Consider the following 19,111-nt stretch of genomic DNA (forward strand, 5'->3'; position numbering starts at 1 on the left):
CGGCGAGCGCCGGGCTGGGCGTGAGGAGCCCGCCCTTCTCCCCTCCCCCTCCGCCGCCTCCCTCGCTGCTCCCGCCCTCCTGCTGGCGCGGCGGCTGCGGTAGGGACCTGGCCTAGGTCTCCGCGAGAGGCGGCGAGGCGGGGCCGCAGGCGCGGGGCGGGACGGGGGGCAGGCCCGGGAGCCGGAGGGACGCGGCCCGGGGCGGGGCCTGCCGCCGGGGCGGGGCTTCGTGGGTGGGGCCTGCCGCCGGGGCGGGGCCTGCCGCCGCGGCTCGGGGCGGGAAAGGGCGGAGCCTTGCTCGGGCCTGCAGCTGGGCAGCTGGGCTGGGGACGACGGACGCGGCCCGGGGAAGACGCCGCGGGCGGCCCGGGCTCCCGGGCTCTGGGTGTGGAAGACGCATTTGTCGGCTGTGGGGCTCCGGGGACCCCGCCCTCTCGCCGTGCCTGTGTTGTCCTCCGTCACGTTTTCCCAAAAATCTCGACCTGTTGGGTGCGCTTCTGGGATCCGCGTGTGAGCCTGTAAACACGCGTGGAGTGCGGACCGCGGGTGGTCCCTGGCCCGCGGGGTCCCCGAGAGGACCCCGTGCGATCCTGCGTGTAGCGAGCGCTCACAGGAGACCAGGGTCGCCTCAAGCAGCCCCTTTGAGGCCAGGGACCCCTGTGACCACCCAAGGAAAGCTACGGGGCCTCCCTCCTGGGGGGCGCGCACGCAGTTTGCAGAAGGCGCAGGGGTCACCCGGGAGCCCGTGTCGGGAGGAGGATGAAGCCGGCCGGGCGCTGCCCACCGCGCCCTCCCTCTCGGCGTGACCCCAGCAGGCAGAGCCGAGTCGATATCAGCTTTATTACTGGCACAGCGCAGGGAGGTGGCGAGCGCGCCGGGCCGCCCGGGGACGGGCCCTGGCTTCCAGCAGCGGCAGCGGGTGCGAGTCCTCAGGGCTGCCCTGGGGCTGGGGCTGGGGCTGGGCTGGAGCCGGCGGGCGGCGGGGGCCGGGGCTGGATGTCCCTGGTGCGCATATAGGACAGCAGCTGTTCGGGGATCTCGGCCAGCACGTCCTTGGCCAGGCGGGCCATGCTCAGCACCTGGTTTCCGGAGCGGTCCACGTAGTCTCGGAATGGGACAAACTGGGGCAGGCAGACACGGGAGGGTGTGGGCCGGCGCTGCTCTGCTCCCACCCAGCACCTGTCCAGTATCGCATTCTCGCCCCACACTTTGGGCAGGCTTCTACCCGCCCCCACACCTTGGGCAGGTTTCTAAGTGGCTTTCTCCTAACTCGGCTCCCTCCTCCACTTTCTGTTGACTTCTCCCCTAATGGGGTCGTGAAATCCCCACGGTGGGTGCACTGGGCACAGTCCTCATCCTGACCCCTCCTCCCACTGCCTTGGCCAGCCCCCTGGACTGGAAGCCCCTCCCCAGTGCCTCTGTCTACAGGCTCCCTAATCCTGGTCCCGTCTCTCTGAATTCTCTTCCTGGGTGACCGTGTACACTTCTGTGGCTTTAAAAACGGGTTTCTGCAGGTAAAGGGAGGGACAGGGAGAAGGGGAGGGGGCCAGGGGAGCAGGAGCCGCAGAAGGGGGAGAGGTGAGGCGTCAGTGGGGTGATGGGGAGGAGAGGAGGCCCAGGAGAGGGGGGCGGCCAAGGGGAGGGAGAAGTTAGGGAGAAAGCCACCTGTTTCTAAGGACGCTCAGATGGGCACACCCGTCTCTGGCCCTGCCACCTCCTCACTCAGTGCTCAAGGACCCTCAAACCCAGCCGCTGGCAGCTGAGTGCAGGGCTCCCTGCCAGGCTCCCCCGGCCTGGCCGTCCCAGCACCTGGGACCTGGTCCCATGCCCATCGCAGGCTCATCAAGTGGGCTCTGCAGCCTGCTGCTTCCATCCTGACGCCGAGGCCTGCGGCGGGGCCGCTGAGCTGCCTCCACTACAGGGACCTTGGGGGTCTCCCAGCCCTTCCAGTGCTCAATGGATGAGGGCGAGGGGGAGGCAGCGGCCCTGGCCCCCACCTCAGCCTCCCCTCTCCCCTCCACCTCTGGCTGGTCAGGTCTACCTGAACGATGTCCCGCTCCGCATAGCGCCCCCTGGAGGACACGCGCACATCGTCACCGTCCAACTCCTCCATGGCTGCAAAAAAGACCCCCTCAGCTGCAGGGTCAACCCTGGTGCCCCTACTCTCAGCTCCGCTCGGCGCTGTCAGAGTACCTCACGGCGGCCTTCTAGTCCTGGTATTAAACGCCGATACGGAGTCATCATTACTGCGGCCTCCCCCCCCCCCCCAGGAACCCGAGGGTGGGGGAACAGCAGTGTCACTGGCTGTGGCTGTGGTGGTGAAGAGGTGTGGAGCTGCCCGCGGGACCCTGTCTTTCCTGTGAGGCAGGTCTGAGAGCCCCAGCCGCTGCCCACCCAGCTCTTAGTCCTGCTCACGGACCGCCCCCCGAGCCGTACTCACCCTCAAACATGGCCGGTCCCACACCGACGATGATGATGGACATGGGCAGCGAGGAGGCCTGTGAGGAGAGGGGTGGCTGGGCCCGCAGCCCTGACCCCTCCCCACAGCTTGCGAGCAGACACTGTTTCTCTTGATTCCACACTGTGCTTTTTTTCAAGGATGCTTGCGTGTCAAGCAGCTCTGAAAGATACAGTGTCTTTCTCTAGGGTAGAGGGCAGGTTCTTGACCGTGCAGTAAATTCACAAAGCTCTCCCAGCGGGAACGAAGGGCAGGCAGAGGTTCCCTAGCGCAGCCCGCAGTGGGTGCAAGCTCCCGTGGCCCCTGACATCCTGCGGGGAACGGGACTGAGAGCCTAGCCAGTGCGCACTCCAGCCGCTGCTCTTGCCTGGAGTCGCACAGCCCTTTGTCTCTATGCAGAAATCTTGCATTTTCCGCCAGCGTCCACACAACTGCCAGGCTAACTTGCTGCCCCTCCCCAAGCCCTCGCGCACACTCACGCTGACGATGGCCTCCTTGGTCTGTGTCATGTCGGAGATGACCCCGTCGGTGATGATGAGCAGAACATAGTACTGAGAACCATCGGAGATCTTGGCTGCAGCCCTGGGGGAGAGGCCGGGATCAGAGTCCACCGGCAGCCGGGAGGGGTCTGAGCGGGGACGGGAGCTGGGCCACCAGCCGGCCTCCACCTGCGCGCTCCCCGTGCCAGCAGGAAAAGCCGGCCACCTCAGCCCTTTGCAGGGACATGGACTGACTTCAAGCCAGGCCTGGGTGCCGAACGCTGGCACGGAGGGGCACCCAGACTCGAGGTCAGCAAGGGTCCTTTGAGGAAGTGACACTGCTAGAGCAGCTTGGCCAAACGCCCTGTCAGGGGACTGCAGGCGGCCTGCCCGGTCTGGAGGGCAGAAAGTAGAAAGCGAGGGAAGCAGAGCGGCAGGGCGCTGAGGGGCACGGAAGCCCCCTGGCGCGACGCTGTTGGAGGAGCAGGAGCAAAGGCCCAAGGTGGCTTCCTGCCCCTCCCCACCAGGTTCTCTCTCCCTTCTCCCTCTGTGGAGCACGTGTCCCATTGCCTGGCTGGTCGGTCCCCTGCGGTCCGCCGGGAGTCTGCTGCCGCCTGAGCTCCTTTTCCCGTCTCAGCATCCAAGTTCTATCTGAAAAGGACTTGGGAAGCCATCAAGTCCAGTCCCCTGATCTTACACCTAAGAAAAGTGAGATCTAGAGAGGGCACAGAGGCAGCAGCCGACCTGTTCTCTCGACTTCCAGTCTCAAGTCCTGTGTGGATTGGAAAGGACAGAGCCGTGCTGTCTGCTAAGGGAGCCCCAGCTGCTTGCGACTGTTGAAATGTATGTTCATGAGGGCCAAGGGCCGGAGCTTGGCATAGCGGGTAGAGCCGCCACCTGCAGTACCAGCATCCCATATGGGCATCGGTTCATGTCCCGGCTGCTCCACTTCCAATCCAGCTCTCTGTTATGGCCTGGGAAAGCAGTGGAAGATGGCCCAAGTCCTTGGGCCCCTGCACCCACATGGGAGACCTGGAAGAAGCTCCTGGCTCCTGGCTTCGGATCGGCTCAGCTTCGGCTGTTGTAGCTATATGGGGAGTGAACCAATGGACAGAATATTTCTCTGACTCTCCCTCTCTCTCTCTGTAACTCTGCCTTTCAAATAAATAAATTTTTTTTTAAATAATTACATTAATGAAAGGAGGCGGCGTCGTGGCTGAGGGAGTTAAGCCACTGCCTGCAATGCTAGTTCAAGTCTTGGGTGCTGCACTTCCAATCCAGCTCCAGTTAATGCACCTAAGAAGTCCACAGAAAATGACCCAAGTGCTTGGCTCCCTGCTGCCCATGTGGGAGCCACGGATGGAGTGTCGGGTTCCTGGCTTCAGCTGATCCAGCCCTGGCCAATGGAGGCCATTCGAGAAGTGAACCACAGAAGTCACAGAACTGCGGGCAAGGGCCCACACACGAAGGATGTGACACCTGGGGGCCCTGAGCGTCACGGAGGGGTCGGGAGGTGCACTTTGCCGTGGAGGCGGCAGCTGAAGGGTGGGAAACACGGGGGTGGCCGCACGCATCAGAGCCGCAGCTGCACACCTGCTGCAGGCGGTGTGTTCAGTGCTTACCTCCATTCTGCGGGGCAGGCACTTTGTCTGCTACTGATTTTAAATGAGAAACTGGGGCTCAGCGACCCAAAGGATTGAGCTCCTGGTTCCAACAGCCTCCTCTCCTGGGCCGCCCGCTAGGTGCCCTGCACGGACTCTGTCCTCGCCGGGCACAGGAATGGCTCCCTGTTCGTGAACGCCTTGGTGGCTGCCTCTGCGCCCCTCACACGCCATTCCTGCTCCCAGCTCTGCTCTGCGCCTGCTCGCCTTCCTCTCCCTGCCACCAGGATGGGCTGTCTGCTCCTCCATGGCTCCCACGCCCTGTCTGCAGGGGGGACCCAAGGCCACCTCTCCTGCCACATGATCTGCTGTATTAAGTAAACTAAGACACTTTGTTCCCGAAACGAAAGCAAACAGCGATGCAATATGAGCAGAATATAAAACGTACAGAAATTTAAAATGCATTATAAAAGTCAGATCTAGAGACTTCAAAGACGGTCACAGCCTGGCTGCCTCGGGCTGCGCCCCTGGTTCCCCCAGAGGGCGCCATCACCGGCCTTTGCCGACAGCAAGTCAGGGGCCCTCTGGACTGCAGAAGGCAAGGACTGATTTATATTTCTGTGCCCTGCCCAGGGCCAGCAGCTCCCAAGGGCAGGGGTTTGACCTGACGTCTGTGTGAATATCTGGTGCCCAGCAGAGAACTGAGCACACAGCAGACGCCCTCGGAATAGCAACAGCGGTAACAACAGTGGCAGGGAGAGCTGCAGGCGCTCAGGACTGAGGCGGCGGTGGGCGCTCTGCCAGGTGCTTGACACGTATCACTCAGTCCTCACACCCACCCTGCCGCAGAGACGTGCGTTCTGCCAACGAGGAGGCAGGCACAGAGAGGTCAAGAGTCTTGACCAAAGCCACACAGTTGGAGGCGGAGCAGGTGCTCTCGGCTGGTCTGGCTGCACTGCCCCTCTGCTGCACCTTCACTAGAAGAGGGAACAGGTGGGTCAGTGCCGTGGCCTGAGAGGGCGTGGACGTCTCCCTCGTAACAATGAAATCCATGCTAAGGCTTGCAGCACCTGCACCGGTGAATAGACCAGGAGTCAAGTGTTCTAAGTGATTTGGCCCGGTTAGGGATGGGGAAGAAAGACAATCAGGAGCCCGGGTCGTGCCTCGGCCGCTGTCTCGGTCAGCGACAGACCGCACACGTGGTGGCGGTGCCCTAAGCTTTCAATCCAGCAGAAAAACCCCTGCCACTCGGTGATGCAGAGAGCAAGGCCCAGCCTCCTCCCATGTGCATGGGGCTGGTACCGGCGCGGCCCCTGTGCGCCAGTCCTACGAAAGCGGGGCACGCAGCACCACGGCTGGTACACTGCATGTGATGGCTTCCCGTCCTGTGGTCCTGTTATTTTAACGTGTTCTCCCTCTGCTTATAAAGATAGATCGGGGCAGGCACTTGGCCCAGTGGTTAAAATAGCACCTGGGACGCCCACATCCCAGGCTGCAGACCTGAGTTTGAGCCCCAGCTCCTTCTGCCATTGCAGCTTCCTGCTCATGTGCGCCCTGGGAGTCGGCGGCTGATGGTTCAAGGAGTTGGGTGCCTGCAGCCCAGGAGGGAAACCCAGATTGAGTTCTGGGTTCCTGGCTTCCCCACCAAGGCCAGCCCAGGCCACTGTGGGCATTTGGGGGGTTTTCTGTCTGCCTCTGCCTCTCAAGTGCACAACAGGGACAGTAAAGCAGCCGTGTCCCGCCAGCAGCAGCCTCGTGTTGACCGTGTCTCTTGGTGGCGCTGTTTTCGCTTGTGCTTGCCTCACCCTCACGCTGTCTCATCACCACAGCTGCAGGAGCAGAGGCTCTGCCCAGGTGTGCCAAGGCTGTGCCATCTAGGTGTGTGTGAGAGCACTCTGCGGTGTTCACACACTGACAGCACTGCACGCGCACACAGGTCTCACAGCGTGCCAATCACATGCAGCTACTTCAGCAAGTTCAGGCGAGACAGAACTAAAAGGTAAGTTTATGCTGGTGCAAAAAAAATCAGAAATCTTTGCATACTTTCCTGTCATAGGCATTTCCCATAAACTTTTTTTTTTTTTAATTTTATTTGAGAGGCACAGAAAGAGAGAGAAAGAGGGAAAAGAGGGGAAAGAGAGAGAGAGGGGAAGAGAGAGAGACAGAGAGAGAGAGAGAGAGACGCGAGCTGCAGGATCACCCCTCCAATGTCTACAGCAACTTGGGCTAGGATGAGCAATCAATCCAGGTCTCCCACATGAGTGGCAGGGACCCATGTGTTTGTAACATCAGGGCTGCCTCCCAAGGTGCGGGCGCATCTGAAGGAAGGTAGAATCAAGAGTGGAGCTCGTGCCCCCAAGCACTCTGATGTTGGATGGGGGTGGGGGTCCCATGTGTTTGTTTCTTTTTTTTTTTTTTAAAGATTTTAAAAAATTTACTTGAAAGGCAGAGTGACAGAGAGAGGAGGAGAGAGATCTCTTCCATCTACCAGTTACTCAGATGTCTGCAACAGCCAGGACTTGGCCAGGCAGAAGCCAGGAGCCAGGAACTCCATCTGGGTCACCCACGTGCCTGGGTCGAGTACGTGGGTTGCCATCTGTGCCTCCCAGGTACATTAGCAGGAACTGATCAGAGTCAGAGGTGAGCCTTGAACCAGGCACTCCAGTTCGGGACGTGGGCCCGACGTGGCAGCTCAGTCCGCTGTGCTACCGTACCCACGCCCCACGCGGTGTCTTAACTGCTACCCCAGATGCCAGCACCACGGACTTTTTCAAGACCCCTCATACCTATCTGTCCATCCCCTTCCTGCATGCCGTATCCAGGGCAATTTCCTACCTCATTTCTCTGTCTGAAACTTGCTACAGCAGTGCGTGTGACTTCTGTAACTAAGAATCCGAGAATCCTTCCACGAGCGGTAGCCCGATCTCTTGCATTCATTACACCGTGGGGCTTACTTACCATTTTGATCCAGGAATTCTTTTTCTCTTTCAAACTCAACCAAGTTTTGTCCCATTTATATTTGTTGATGTATTTTTGTTTTAGTCCTACCCTTTTATTTATTTATTTATTTATTTATTTTGACAGAGTTAGACAATGAGAGAGAGACAGACAGAGAGAAAGGTCTTCCTTCCGTTGGTTCACCCCTAAAGTAGCCGCTACAGCCGGCGCACTGCACTGATCCGAAGCCAGGAGCCAGGTGCTTCCTCCTGGTTTCCCATGGGGTGCAGGGCCCAAGTACTTGGGCCATCCTCCACTGCACTCCCGGGCCACAGCAGAGAGCTGGACTGGAAGAGGAGCAACCGGGACAGAACCGGTGCCCCGACCGGGACTAGAACCAGGGTGCTGGCGCCGCAGGCAGAGGATTAGCCTAGTGAGCTGTGGCGCTGGCCACAGTCCTATCCTTTTATTTTTAATACTTTCTGCGCTTTAAAATCATTCGATTTATGATCTGAGTGTTCTTTGCATATTTTTACTCTGAATATCTGGAAAATTGCTCCCCTAGTTTTTAAACTATCATTTATTGAGCACCTCCTATGGGTCAGACACTATTTTGTTTGTTTACTTTGAAGACTTATTTATTTGAAAGGTGCTGTGACAGAGAGAGGGAGAGTCAGAGAGATCTTCCATCTGCTGATTCACTCCTGAAATGTCTGCAATAGCCAGGTAGGGGCCAGGCTGAAATCAGGAACCAGGATCTCCATCTGGGTTTCCCACATGGGTGGCAGGGGCCCAAGCACCTGGGCCATCTGCCCCTGTCTTTCCAAGTGCATTAGCAGAGAGCTGGTTCAGAAACAAGGTAGCCAGGACCCAAACGGGCACCTGGATATGGGACGCCAGTGTCGGGAGCAGCAGCGTAACACACCAAGCCACAGCGCCAGCTCCGAACACTATTTTGACACCTCTTACAGGGTGGGGGCACTGTGGTGGAGGGTGTTAAGCCACTGCCCGGGACGCCTGCACCCATATCAGAGTGTCTGGGACCCAGTCCTGACTCGGCTTCTGATCCAGCTTCCTACGAATGTGCACCCTAGGAGGCAGCAGGTGATGGCTCAAGTCACTGGGGCCCTGCCACCCACATGGGAGACCCAGATGGAGTTCCTGGCTCCTGGCACTGGTCTGGTCCAGTGCAGGCTTTAGCTGGCATCAGGGCAGTGAACCAGTGGATGAAGATCCCACCCCCCATCTCTGCCTTTCAATAAATAAATAAAGCAACTTGTAACACCTCCTGCGCGGCTGTGAGATTTGCATGGTGCTAACCCTGGGCAGAAGCCGTTACTGTGTCACCTGTGACTACACCACCACACAGGAAGGAAGTGGAGCCTCAAGTGGACTAAGCTGCTGACGGTCACACGGTCATAGCGAGCAGTGCAGCCAGGATCATACCCAGGTCTGCGCCTTCCCCACGGTGCTACCGGCCTTCTCTCTCTGGTCCAAACGCAAGGCCTGGGAGCGGCGTTGGGGTGGATCCCTGCCTCCCACAGCGAGGTATCAGGGAACCTCTTCCGCTCCCTCCCAAGTTCGCCCAAGAGCGCTCTTGCCTCTCCTTGGGGAGTCAGCACCCTGTGTGGGGCTCACCTGGCCACCTGGTTGATGACAGGCGCGAAGTAGGTGGGCCCGTACAGCTGCACTGTGCGCAGGCTCTGGAAGTAGCTCTCCAGCACACCCTCGATGCCCGCACAGCTGGGGTCCTCATCGTTGTTGTTCTGTGGAGGAACACGCAGGGGGCGCCCAGGAGCTCCTGATCCTGGTCCCTTTCATGCCCCGCCCAGGCCCTGCTCTGCCAGCCTCTCGGCTTCCTGTTCCCCTGCAGGCCTGGCCCTTCCAGGAAGCTCCTGGCATGGGCGGACCAGACCTCGGGCACGGGGTGGCGACTCTGGCCTTTGCACACCGTACCAGCGGAAACTGGTGGGAGATCCTTCCCTCGGGAGGCAGCTTGGCCCCGAAGCCGTAGGCGGGGAACAGCTTGTCACTGTCGTAGTCCTGGATGATCTCTCCCACCGCCTTGAGGGCCATGGCATAGGCGCTGAGCTGGTAGGGACTCATGTAGTGCAGGGAGGTGGGCTGCAGAGGATTCCCTGGGGGGACACAGGAGCCCCAGCCCCGTGGTCACCTGGGCTACGCAGCTGTTCACCTGCTTATCCTGGCGTCCAGCTACCCTCTCTCTACCCATTCCCTCCCTGGCCATTTTACCCACTGTTCATCTATCCACCTGTATCTGTGCATCTACTTAGCCACTCATTTATCTGTCCATTCACCCATACTGACCATAAATCACTTTTCAATCTACGTATCCCTCCACCTCTCCTCTCTCTTACACAGCCACCCATCCATCCGTCTGTCTGTCCGTCCATCCTTCACACCCCGTCCGTCCATCCATCCATCCATCCACCCACCCACCCATCCGCCTGCGGTTTCTCTTCCTTTTCCGACCATTCGTACAGTCACATTATTTTACCCTTCTACCTACTCAGCCATTCCTATCCACCACCCACACACTTGTCTGTGGATTCTCATATTCCCTCACCCATTCCCCGGTCTACGTGGCTGTGACTTTACCAACTTAAAGGTCTGTCCCTCCGCCTACCCACACATCTACCTGTGCAACCTCTTGTGCCAACTCTCTGACCCACCTGTACGTGTTCACCTGTCTGCCCAACCACGCATCACGTGTCCAGATCCTGTGGTACGCCTGCTCTCTCCCGTCTACCAGCTGAGCTTTCACCGTGGCCTTTTTTGACATCTAGCCATGTACTCTCCTGTCTTCTCTGCCAACCCCTGTACCCCCAAATCTCCCTCCGACACTGCTACGCCAGTACCATCTCGGCTAGGCTTTATGTAATCCTGAGCTTCTTGGGGAGAAGTGGACTTGTACCCCCAGGTGGGAATACAGGCCAATGCCTAGGAATTCCCTTAGAAGCCCCCCAGCCCCAGTCCTACCAACACATGCCTTACCGTTGGAAGCCGTGAAGTCAATAGCTACGGTGAAGTTCAGCTGTGTCCTGTGGGAAGTAGAGGGTTGAGAAGTGAGGAGCTGACCCTGGCTCTCCAGGGCTTCTCCAACATCAGCGTGCACGTGGCCGGCCAGGGCTCAGGCTAAACTGCAGATTCCAATCCGAAGCTCTGGGGTGGGGAAGCCCAAGAAGCTGCCGACGCTGCTGGTCCCCGGACCACACGTTCAGTAGCAGAGTTGTCTGTCTCCTGTGCGATGCGTGGATCACGTGTGATCGAATCTAACCCTTGCTACAGTCCTGAGTTATAATTAGGACTCCCGCTGTATGCTGCAGTGCACTGAGAAGCAGACCACCCGCCCCAGGGGTGCCTGCCCCCCCGACCCCAGCGAGCAGCCCCCAGACTCTGCCTGGCTCCCCCCTCTGCCTGGGCATCCCCATCTTGACTGGCCGTAGCTTTTGTCTCAGCCCCAGTCAGATCACTGTCGGAGACCCCTGTCCTGGAAGCCGGCTCAGCTCGAAGACCAGGGGGGCCACACTGTGCGTGCTAGGGGGCACCTGCTGGGTTCCCAGTGCACCCCAAGATCTCACAGGGCTGTGACCCTGCCGTCGACAAGGGAACCGGGCTTTCCGTCCAGGCTGGCCCGTGACTCACCCTCCCTTGATGTAATCGACAAAGGTGAATTCAGAGTCCACCGAGAAGGAGAGCAGCGTCACCTGGGGGACAGGAGAGGCAGCCCCGCCACTTGGCAAAGGGCGGGTGTGGCAGAAGGGACAGGGCACTGATCCCACCCCATGCCCCAAGCTGTCCCACCCCGCGCAGTGTCTGAAGGGACAACAAAGGGACATCGTCAGAAACACTCGGATTCCCGAAAGTACAGTAACTTGGGAAATATGACGTAGGGTTATCTTATTCATTCTGCAAAAGATCAAAACGTTTTCCTGGGTGAGAAAAAATATAAAGCAAAACCTTAAGTGGCGCCACTGGTGTCCCTGCCCCAGCGTTCGCCATGCTGTGTTAATGGGAGGGAAACCGAGCAGCCGGGGCCCCAGGGCACTCACAGTCCCCGAGTTGACATATTTCTTCTTCTTACACTTCTTCCGGGGGTTCAGTACCTGGGTGGGGGAAGGCAGCCGTGCAGAGGACAGAGCGCAGGGGGATACAGGCCTGGGCCACCTGGGCGGGGCTGGAGCGCTCACCTCGTAAACCGTGAACTGGTTCTGGGCCTTGCTCAGCTCCCGGTAGCTGGTGGTGAACTCACCAATAAAATCATGGCTGCAATGGGGCCAGGGGTAGGAAGGCAGAGACTGGGGCTGGTTTGGAGCCAGGCCTGAACCCAGTCTTTTATGCCCCTGGTCCTAAGTCCCTACGCGAGCTGCAGGGCACTAGGCCTGGAGCTAGAAGGGGCCAGATGAAAGGGAAGAACAGGGAAGAGACACTGAAGCCAAGCGACAGCTGAGGGAACCCCTGGACTGCAGGCCTTGGGATCTGCCCTCACCCTGCAGGCTTCCCAGGGAGTGCAGCACCTAGGAGAAGGGGCTGTCGGGGTTAGGTACGCGGGGGAGTAGGCGAGGCGGTTCTACCTTCCGTCCCGGTCCCAGTCATACACATCAATCTTCACCGTTCTGCAACCGAGAGGTAAACATAGTTTAGGTTGTATATGAAAAACCCCAAAGACATCGGCTCCACCTAAGCCCGCACAAGCCATGCTCCCAGCCACCCAGCCTGCCCCTAGTCTGCCCGCTCATCCGTCCGTACATGTTCCCAGCCATCCAGGGTCATCACAACACCACCACTGCCATGCCACCACTTGGTGAGTCGTACTGAGTTCCAGGCACTACTGCAAGTCATCATGCTTAATCTAACAATAACCCAAGTAAGTACACTATTCTTATTTTGGATAGGAAACTGAGATGCCAAAAAGTAACCTAGCTACAATCCTATAGCTAGTGGTGGAGCCGAGAGCTACACTCAGACCTTCTGGACCCACAGACCTTGTTCCTGGCGACCACGCCCGAGTTCTCCCATCTGTCTATCTACCGGTGTCCATCTACCTAGCCGCCCATCTACCTGTACACCTGTGAATCCAGTTACCGATTAATACATCTTGTTGTCTATCCCACTGAACATCCAGCCACTCACCAACTCATTGAAACATGCAAGTAACCACCTGTCTGCATCCACTTTCCTACCCAACCAACCACTCCGCTGTATAAAACCTGCCCATTTGTTCACTTACTCACCTGCACAACCATCCATCCACTCATCCATGTATGCTGAGATGGGCACCTTTTACTCTCCACTTACCCACCTGTCTCCATACTACCCATTCGTTAATTCTTTGGCTATAAGCTTATCCATCTACTTTATACCCATCCATCAGCTAACTCATCCATCCATCCATCCTCATCCGTGTCGCTATCCACTGCCTACCATAACACTACTATGCATGCCATGTGTGTCATCGCTCTGGGGCCCAGGAACCTCCGTCATGCCCAGGTCCCCGGATTGCCCAGCTCGTGCCGACACAGACCTGTCGTAGTCTCCATTGCACAGAGCCCGCACGGGGATGCTGAACGGCTGCCACACGGGATTCAGCGTGTTTTTCACAACCTCTGTCTTGTGGCAGATGGTGAACCTGCAGAGATGTGAGGACTGGAACCCGCCCTGGGGGCAGAGACAGGGCCAGATGCCCTTGGGGATTCCCGCGAGGCCCCCACTGGTTGAGTATGGGCCCACATCCGGCCTGGGGGCTTGAGGGACTCACGTGCCATCTTCATTGCTTCTGTAAAACACAAGGAAGGGGTCTGACTTCCCGAAGAAGTCCTTCTTGTCCAGCTTGTTTGCACAGAGCTGCATGGTGGCAATGTCCTAGGGACGGGAAAGCCAGGCTGTTGACACCCAGAATACCCACTGCCTTTGGACAGTCCACTGACGGGGTCTGCAGAGACAAGGGCAGGCGCTCCGGGCTCGGCCACGTGGCCCTTACTGACCCGACAGTTGCTAAGTTCCTCTGCGGTCAGCAGGATGGTCCCACACTTCTTCCCTGGCACACCCCTGGAAACAGACAGGGCTGCTCAGAGGGAGGGAGAACAGGAAACAAGGGTCGGGGGGCTCAGTCATGCCCCCGAGTGTGTCCTCTTGCATCCTTAGGGGGGCTTCTGCTGAGAAACAGCCTGACTTTGCCTGGGGAGGGGTCTGTGTAGATGTCTCATAACAGCAACGTGAGGAAGACGTGGGATTTACAGTCTGTGGACTCGGGGTGGATTTTACGACTTTCGAGCTGTGTGACCCTGGGAAGACTGCTTTCCCTTTCTGGGAAGTGGGAATCATGACACCTGTTGGGGCTGTGAAGCCTTCTGAATGCCTGCCTGGGAGGAAGCAGCGTCCAAGCCCGGCAGACATGAGGCGACGGCATGAGTGTTCTCCAAAGCCGACCCTGGAGCCCAGTGCATGCTGGGCCCTGTGCCCGCTACCACCTGGCCACTCAGCACCCTCCAGCTCCACTGGGCTCTGCTGAGCTCCTCAGGGATCATGCGGGGAGGGGCCCGAGGGTCAGGGCCAACCCCAAGTGCGGTATGACGAGCAGCTCCCAAGGAGGGGAGGGATTTCCATTCAGACCCAGGGCAAAGGGCTGCTGTGTTAGGTCACAGCTATCGCGTCTGTGACGTCTATGAAAAGTGTGATCAGGAAAAAAAAACCCAAAAACCAAAAACCGAAGAGGGCCGGTGCTGTGGTGTAGCAGGTTAAGCTACCACCTGGACGCCAGCATCCCCTGTGTGCACTGGTCTTGGCTGCTCCATTTCTGATCTGGCTCTCTGCTAACGCTCCTGGGAAAGCAGAAGATGGCCCAAGTGCTTGGGCCCCCACACCCACGTGGGAGACCTGAATGAAGCTCCTGGCTTTAGGCTCTGGCCTGGCCCAGCTCTGACTGTTTTGGCCATTTGGGGAGTGAACCAGTAGACAGACAATTTCTCTCTTTCTCTCCCTATAACTGTGACATTCAAATAAATAAATATTAGGGGAAAAAGAACCTAGAAGACAACACAGGAGACAATCTAGATGACCTTGGGTCTGGTGAGGACTTCAGATACTGCACCAAAGGCACAACCACGAACCACATAACTGGAAAGCTGCACTCCAATAAAGTTACAAGTTTCTGTGCTGGGGCCAGCGCTGTGGTGTAGCAGCTTCAGGTCGCTGCCTGAAGTGCCAGCATCCCCTAAGGGCACTGGTTTGTGTCCCGGCTGCTCCACTTCTGCTCCAGCTTCCTGCTAATGGCCTGGGAAAGCAGCATAAATGGCCCAAGTCCTCGGGCCCCTGCACCCATGTGGGAGACCTGGATGAAGCTCCTGGCTCCTGGCTCCAGCCCTGGCTGTTACAGTCATCTGGGGAGTGAACCAGCAGGTAGAAGATCCCTCTCTCTGTCTCTCTCTCTCCCCCTCTCTCTTTAACTCTTTCCAATAAATGAATACATTTTAAAAAATGGTCAAAAATAAAGAAAACAAGACAGCTGAGCCCTGCCTTTCACCGCTCCAGTCTCTGACCCCTGTGGACAGGGACTCTGCACCTGCACACCTAGAACCAGGAAACCCTGGTCCTGCCGCCTCCGCGGGGTCTTCCCCTGCGCCATGTTCTCCCTCACTGCAAATTCCAGTCATCCATCCCTGCCTCCTGCTTCTTCCGCTGCCCTGCTCTCACCAAGCTGGACCTGCGAAACCCAGCTCTCTGCTGCCCCAGCCTGCACCACGCAGCTCAACACGGACAGAGGCGGTTCTGTCCCCTTTGTAAACCGAGCACCAGAAGGTCCTACACTGCCTGGTGGTCACACCGGGCGCCCCTGGCCCTTCCCTCTCCAGCTCTGCCAGGTGGCAGCTTCACTCCTCCGCTCTCCTCAGACCCCTCCTGCCTCCTCCCTGCCCCTCCCTCAGCCGGTGACCCTGTTTCCTACTCGCTGACAGGAGAGAAAGTCCACCCACCACACACCTCGCCCACTGCTCCCTCCCCCCACACAGCCGCGCCTGCCTGCTCCTCCCAGGGCTGTGAGCTCCCTGCCGTCCATGCTGTCGGCCCCAGGCCACCCGCCCCAGCTACGCCTCCTCTCCTTGCCTCCTGCTCCCTTTCCTATGCACAAACGAGGAACAGAACCAGAAAGCAGCTTGCCCCGCCCTCGCTCCGAGGACCCACCTTGTGACCGATCTCATCAGACTGAATCCTCATTGGAAACCTGTTCCCGACTGCCTCCTTTCAAGCTTCTCCCCGCCCCCCCCCTTCTTTTAAATCACCCCAGGTGTTCAGGCCACGGGCTTTGGTGCCATCCTCAACCTGCTTCCCTCACACCCGTATTCAATTTGTCAGGAACCCACTGGCTCCATCCTCAAAATAGATTCCGCGTCCGGGGCAGGCGTTCATCCCAGCAGCTAAGCCCATAACAGCCCACATGAGTGCCTGGGCTCAGATCCTCCGGCCCCCAAGCCCAGCTTTCTGCCAACACAGACCTTTGTGTGTGTGTGTGTGTGTGTGTGTGTGTGTGCGTGGGGGGGGGGGACTACGATCCTGCCACGCACAAGGGAGGCCTGGATGGAGCTCGCGTCCTGGCTGTGGAGGGCATCTGAGCAGTGAGCCAGCACACGGCACCCTCTCGCCTGCCTGAGATGCATTTACTTAAATACACATGCAGAACCCGCCGGCTTCTCCCCTCCTTCAATGCTGCACCCTGGGGCACTGCAGCAGGTGCCCCCCTGCTTCCGCCTGCGCGCACCCAAGGTTTGTTCTCTGCTCAGCAGCCAGCGGCATCCCCCTGGAAGCCCCTCCAGGGACTCCCCTCTCAGGGGAAAAGCTAAGCAGCTCCAAGGGCTGCCCTGGGAAGTCTGCAGCCTCTCTGCCGTTCTCTGGCGCCGGCAATTTATGCTGCCTGAACCCCCCACCCCCATGGCTGCGCGGCTCAGTCCCGCCCCTCCTCCAGGTCCTGGCTCCGAGCTGACAGAGGCTTTCTCTCTGACCACCCCGCGGCACACACGCCTCCACCCAGCGTGTCCAGGTCCTCCTCTCCCATCTGCTCTGCCTTTCCTTCTTCATGTCTTCCAACCCATGACATCATGGGTTTGCATGTGTGTTGTGCACACACACACACACACCCCCCCCCGCTAGAGTACAAGCCCCCTGTCGGCAGGAGGAGTGCCTTTAGTCCACCAGTGCAACCCGGCCCCGGAGAGCTGCTGGCAGTAGCTGGGGACAGGGCGTGGCTATCAAGTGCAGTCCCCAGTGACCCCTGTGCAAGTCCCCGAGGGGCTGAACTAGCCCAGGGAAGCTCTAAGTGGCCCTAAAGGAAAACGACGAGGTGAGAGCCGCCCCGGCGAGCGCAGTCCGCACTGATGAGCAGGCGGCGTTCCTGCGGGAGAGGATGAGGAGGTCCCCTTCCCTGCCCGCACCCCTTCCCTCAGCTCACGTGAGGGGTCGCTCCACGCGGCTGCCCTGACCTCCGATCACCTCTCCCAGGGCCAGGAACGCTTGTCCCAGGAAATCCTGCAGGGACAGCATGGGGACTCATGAGGCCAGGGCGTGGACTCCCAGACCAGGCCAGTCAAGCCGCTGCCCCAGACCAGCTGACCCTGGGGCAGGCGGCAGGGCTCCTGCCCATGGCCTGTGCTGGGGAAGGGGTCCGCAGGCAGCCCTGCTCCTGTGACCACCATCAGCCTCCTCCACCCCTCGCCTAGCCCCTGCGTGCCCCACACACCCCTGCAGCCTTACCTTCTGTGGGCGCCAGCAGCGGCCGGGAGGGAAGAGGCACAGTGAGGAAGGGGCACTGGTGGGACAGGGTCGGGAGGGTAGGGCAGGGGTCTGGCCATAGGGAAGGAGGGTCGTGGAACCCCTCGGAGCGTTCCTGTTCCCCGCCGCCCGCGAGAGGCGCCCGCTCACCGGCTTGGAGATGTTGGTCTTGGAGTCCACGTTGTACCTGTCAAGAGAAGGGGGAGGGGGCGTGAGTCGGCCCGGTTGCAAGAGGGGCAGGGGTGGGGGTGAGAGCCAGGGGGCGGGGCCCAGCTCGGTGAGGGGCGGGGCCAGCCAGGACCCCGAGCGAGGGCCTCACACATCGAAGCGCAGATTCTGCTTTTCTTCGAAGAAATAGTCGAGGACGAATTTGCGCACGAAGTCCGGGTTCAGTGTGTTGTCAATCACCTCCGTCCGTCCAAACTGGGGTGGGCGGGCGGAGAGTCAGCGAGGGGCGCCCCTTGCAGGCGGCTCCAGGGCGCGGCCCTGGGCGGGGAGGGGGCTGGGGACTCACCTCCCGCCACTCCTGGCTGGCCCGGCTCTGCGTGTACAGCACGACCACTGCGGGACGGGAGGAGCGGGTCGGGCCGCGCCCCTCGCCGGCCCCTGCCCGCCCGGCTCCGCGCCCCGGTCCCCAGGCCCCCTGCCCCGCGCCGCAGCCGCCTACTGGGGTCGGACTTGGAGAAGGTGTCGAGGTCCAGCAGGTTCCTAGGGAAAAGCAACCGACGGACAGAGGGCGCTGGCCCCCGAGCCCCCGCCCCTTGTATCGCGCCTCCCTGCCCGCCCCAACGGGGTCTGCGCTGTCCTCACTCAGCACAGCGCCGGAAACCCCTGCCCGGGACCTTCTTTCTGCCCACTGGACGCAGAGGGGCCCAGGAGAGAGCTCCCCTATCACTTAGTCCGCCGGGCCCAGCTTCCTGGACCCCCCGGACACAGCCCTTGAACCCGCAGGCTGAGGTCTCCTCTTGAGGTGGAGCCGCGCAGGAAGCCCCTCCTCGTTCCCGCCAGCAGCTCCCCTGTCCCTCGAGGCCTCCCCCCCACCCCGAGTTCCAGCCCCTGCCCGCATTGAGTGGGCCCCAGAGCCGACTGGGGCTGGGGCAGTGCCGGTGCCTGAGCCTCCCCAGCGCGGCCCGCTCACCTGCAGGACACGGTGATTTCAATCTTGGTAGCCGGGACGCTGCGCTCCGAGGCTCCGCTGAGAGACATGGCTGGTCGGGCGACCGGAGCCGCGGAAGGCTGAGACCCAGACCGCAGAGCTAGGGGCGACCGCGGGGCCGGCCCATGTGTGGCGGCGGCGGCGGCGGCTGCGCTCCCGCCAGCCCTGCGTGCGCTCCCGCCGCTCGCGCCCTGGCAGTGGCCGCTGGCGGCAGCAGCTCCAGATGGCAGCACAGCCCCGCCTGGCCCTGCAGGCGGCCCCCGCCCCATTGGAACAGCCGGAAGCCGGCCGAGACCCTTACCCAGACCCCAACTCCAATCTACGCCTCACCCCGCGCTACGCGCACCCCCACCGCGAGCTGTCCGCGGTGCTGAAGCACTTGGATACCAGTGGGCGCGGGGGGCTGCTCCAAGTTTCCCTCCTCTCACACCGGGTCTCTTAAGTTCCATTTGTTCCTAATAGCTGTGTGACCTTGGGCGAGTGACCCAACACCTCTGTGCTCATTCTCATGGATGAGCCATTCTAGCAGCTATCTGTGGTGCTCAACATTTTACAGATAACCCAAGGAAAGCAGAAAGCACGCGGCCAGTGCTGGATAAATGTTTGCTGGCATTACGGCCTCAGCATTCAAGCTGAATGCTGTGTAGGGCCAGACTGCTGAGGGAAGCTCTTAGGGCCCTGGACCCAGCCCTCTCCCCAC

The 19,111-nt window shown here is 59.9% G+C and overlaps 1 protein-coding gene across 4 annotated transcripts; it reads right to left on the reverse strand.

Moving 5' to 3' along the window:
• Window positions 1–823: 823 nt before the first annotated feature.
• On the reverse strand, window positions 824–18,868 carry CPNE9 (copine family member 9). Of its 4 annotated transcripts, none has more exons than XR_016215094.1 (20): window positions 18,394–18,868; window positions 17,923–17,963; window positions 17,770–17,816; window positions 17,575–17,678; window positions 17,238–17,442; window positions 16,936–17,012; window positions 13,481–13,544; window positions 13,255–13,358; window positions 13,021–13,125; window positions 12,071–12,112; window positions 11,687–11,762; window positions 11,549–11,602; window positions 11,142–11,203; window positions 10,491–10,537; window positions 9,432–9,613; window positions 9,114–9,241; window positions 2,938–3,040; window positions 2,441–2,620; window positions 2,042–2,115; window positions 824–1,121 (listed from the first exon to the last, which is right to left on the reverse strand). XR_016215094.1 is itself a non-coding variant. In XM_070051181.2 (20 exons), exons 1-20 carry the CDS (start codon window positions 18,678–18,680, stop codon window positions 930–932), a joined length of 2,052 nt encoding a protein of 683 aa, XP_069907282.1. In that variant the 5' UTR covers window positions 18,681–18,850; the 3' UTR covers window positions 824–929. The 4 variants fall into 4 exon arrangements, 3 of the variants coding, with proteins under 3 accessions (XP_069907282.1, XP_051685581.2, XP_089162824.1); XM_070051181.2 differs by having other exon boundaries at window positions 2,441–2,498; window positions 18,394–18,850; XM_051829621.3 differs by having other exon boundaries at window positions 2,441–2,498; window positions 17,406–17,442; window positions 18,394–18,843.
• Window positions 18,869–19,111: the final 243 nt, after the last annotated feature.

Source organism: Oryctolagus cuniculus, chromosome 10, assembly GCF_051225735.1.
Source record: "Oryctolagus cuniculus isolate XC-2025 breed Fujian yellow rabbit chromosome 10, ASM5122573v1, whole genome shotgun sequence".
NCBI classification, from domain to species: domain Eukaryota; kingdom Metazoa; phylum Chordata; class Mammalia; order Lagomorpha; family Leporidae; genus Oryctolagus; species Oryctolagus cuniculus.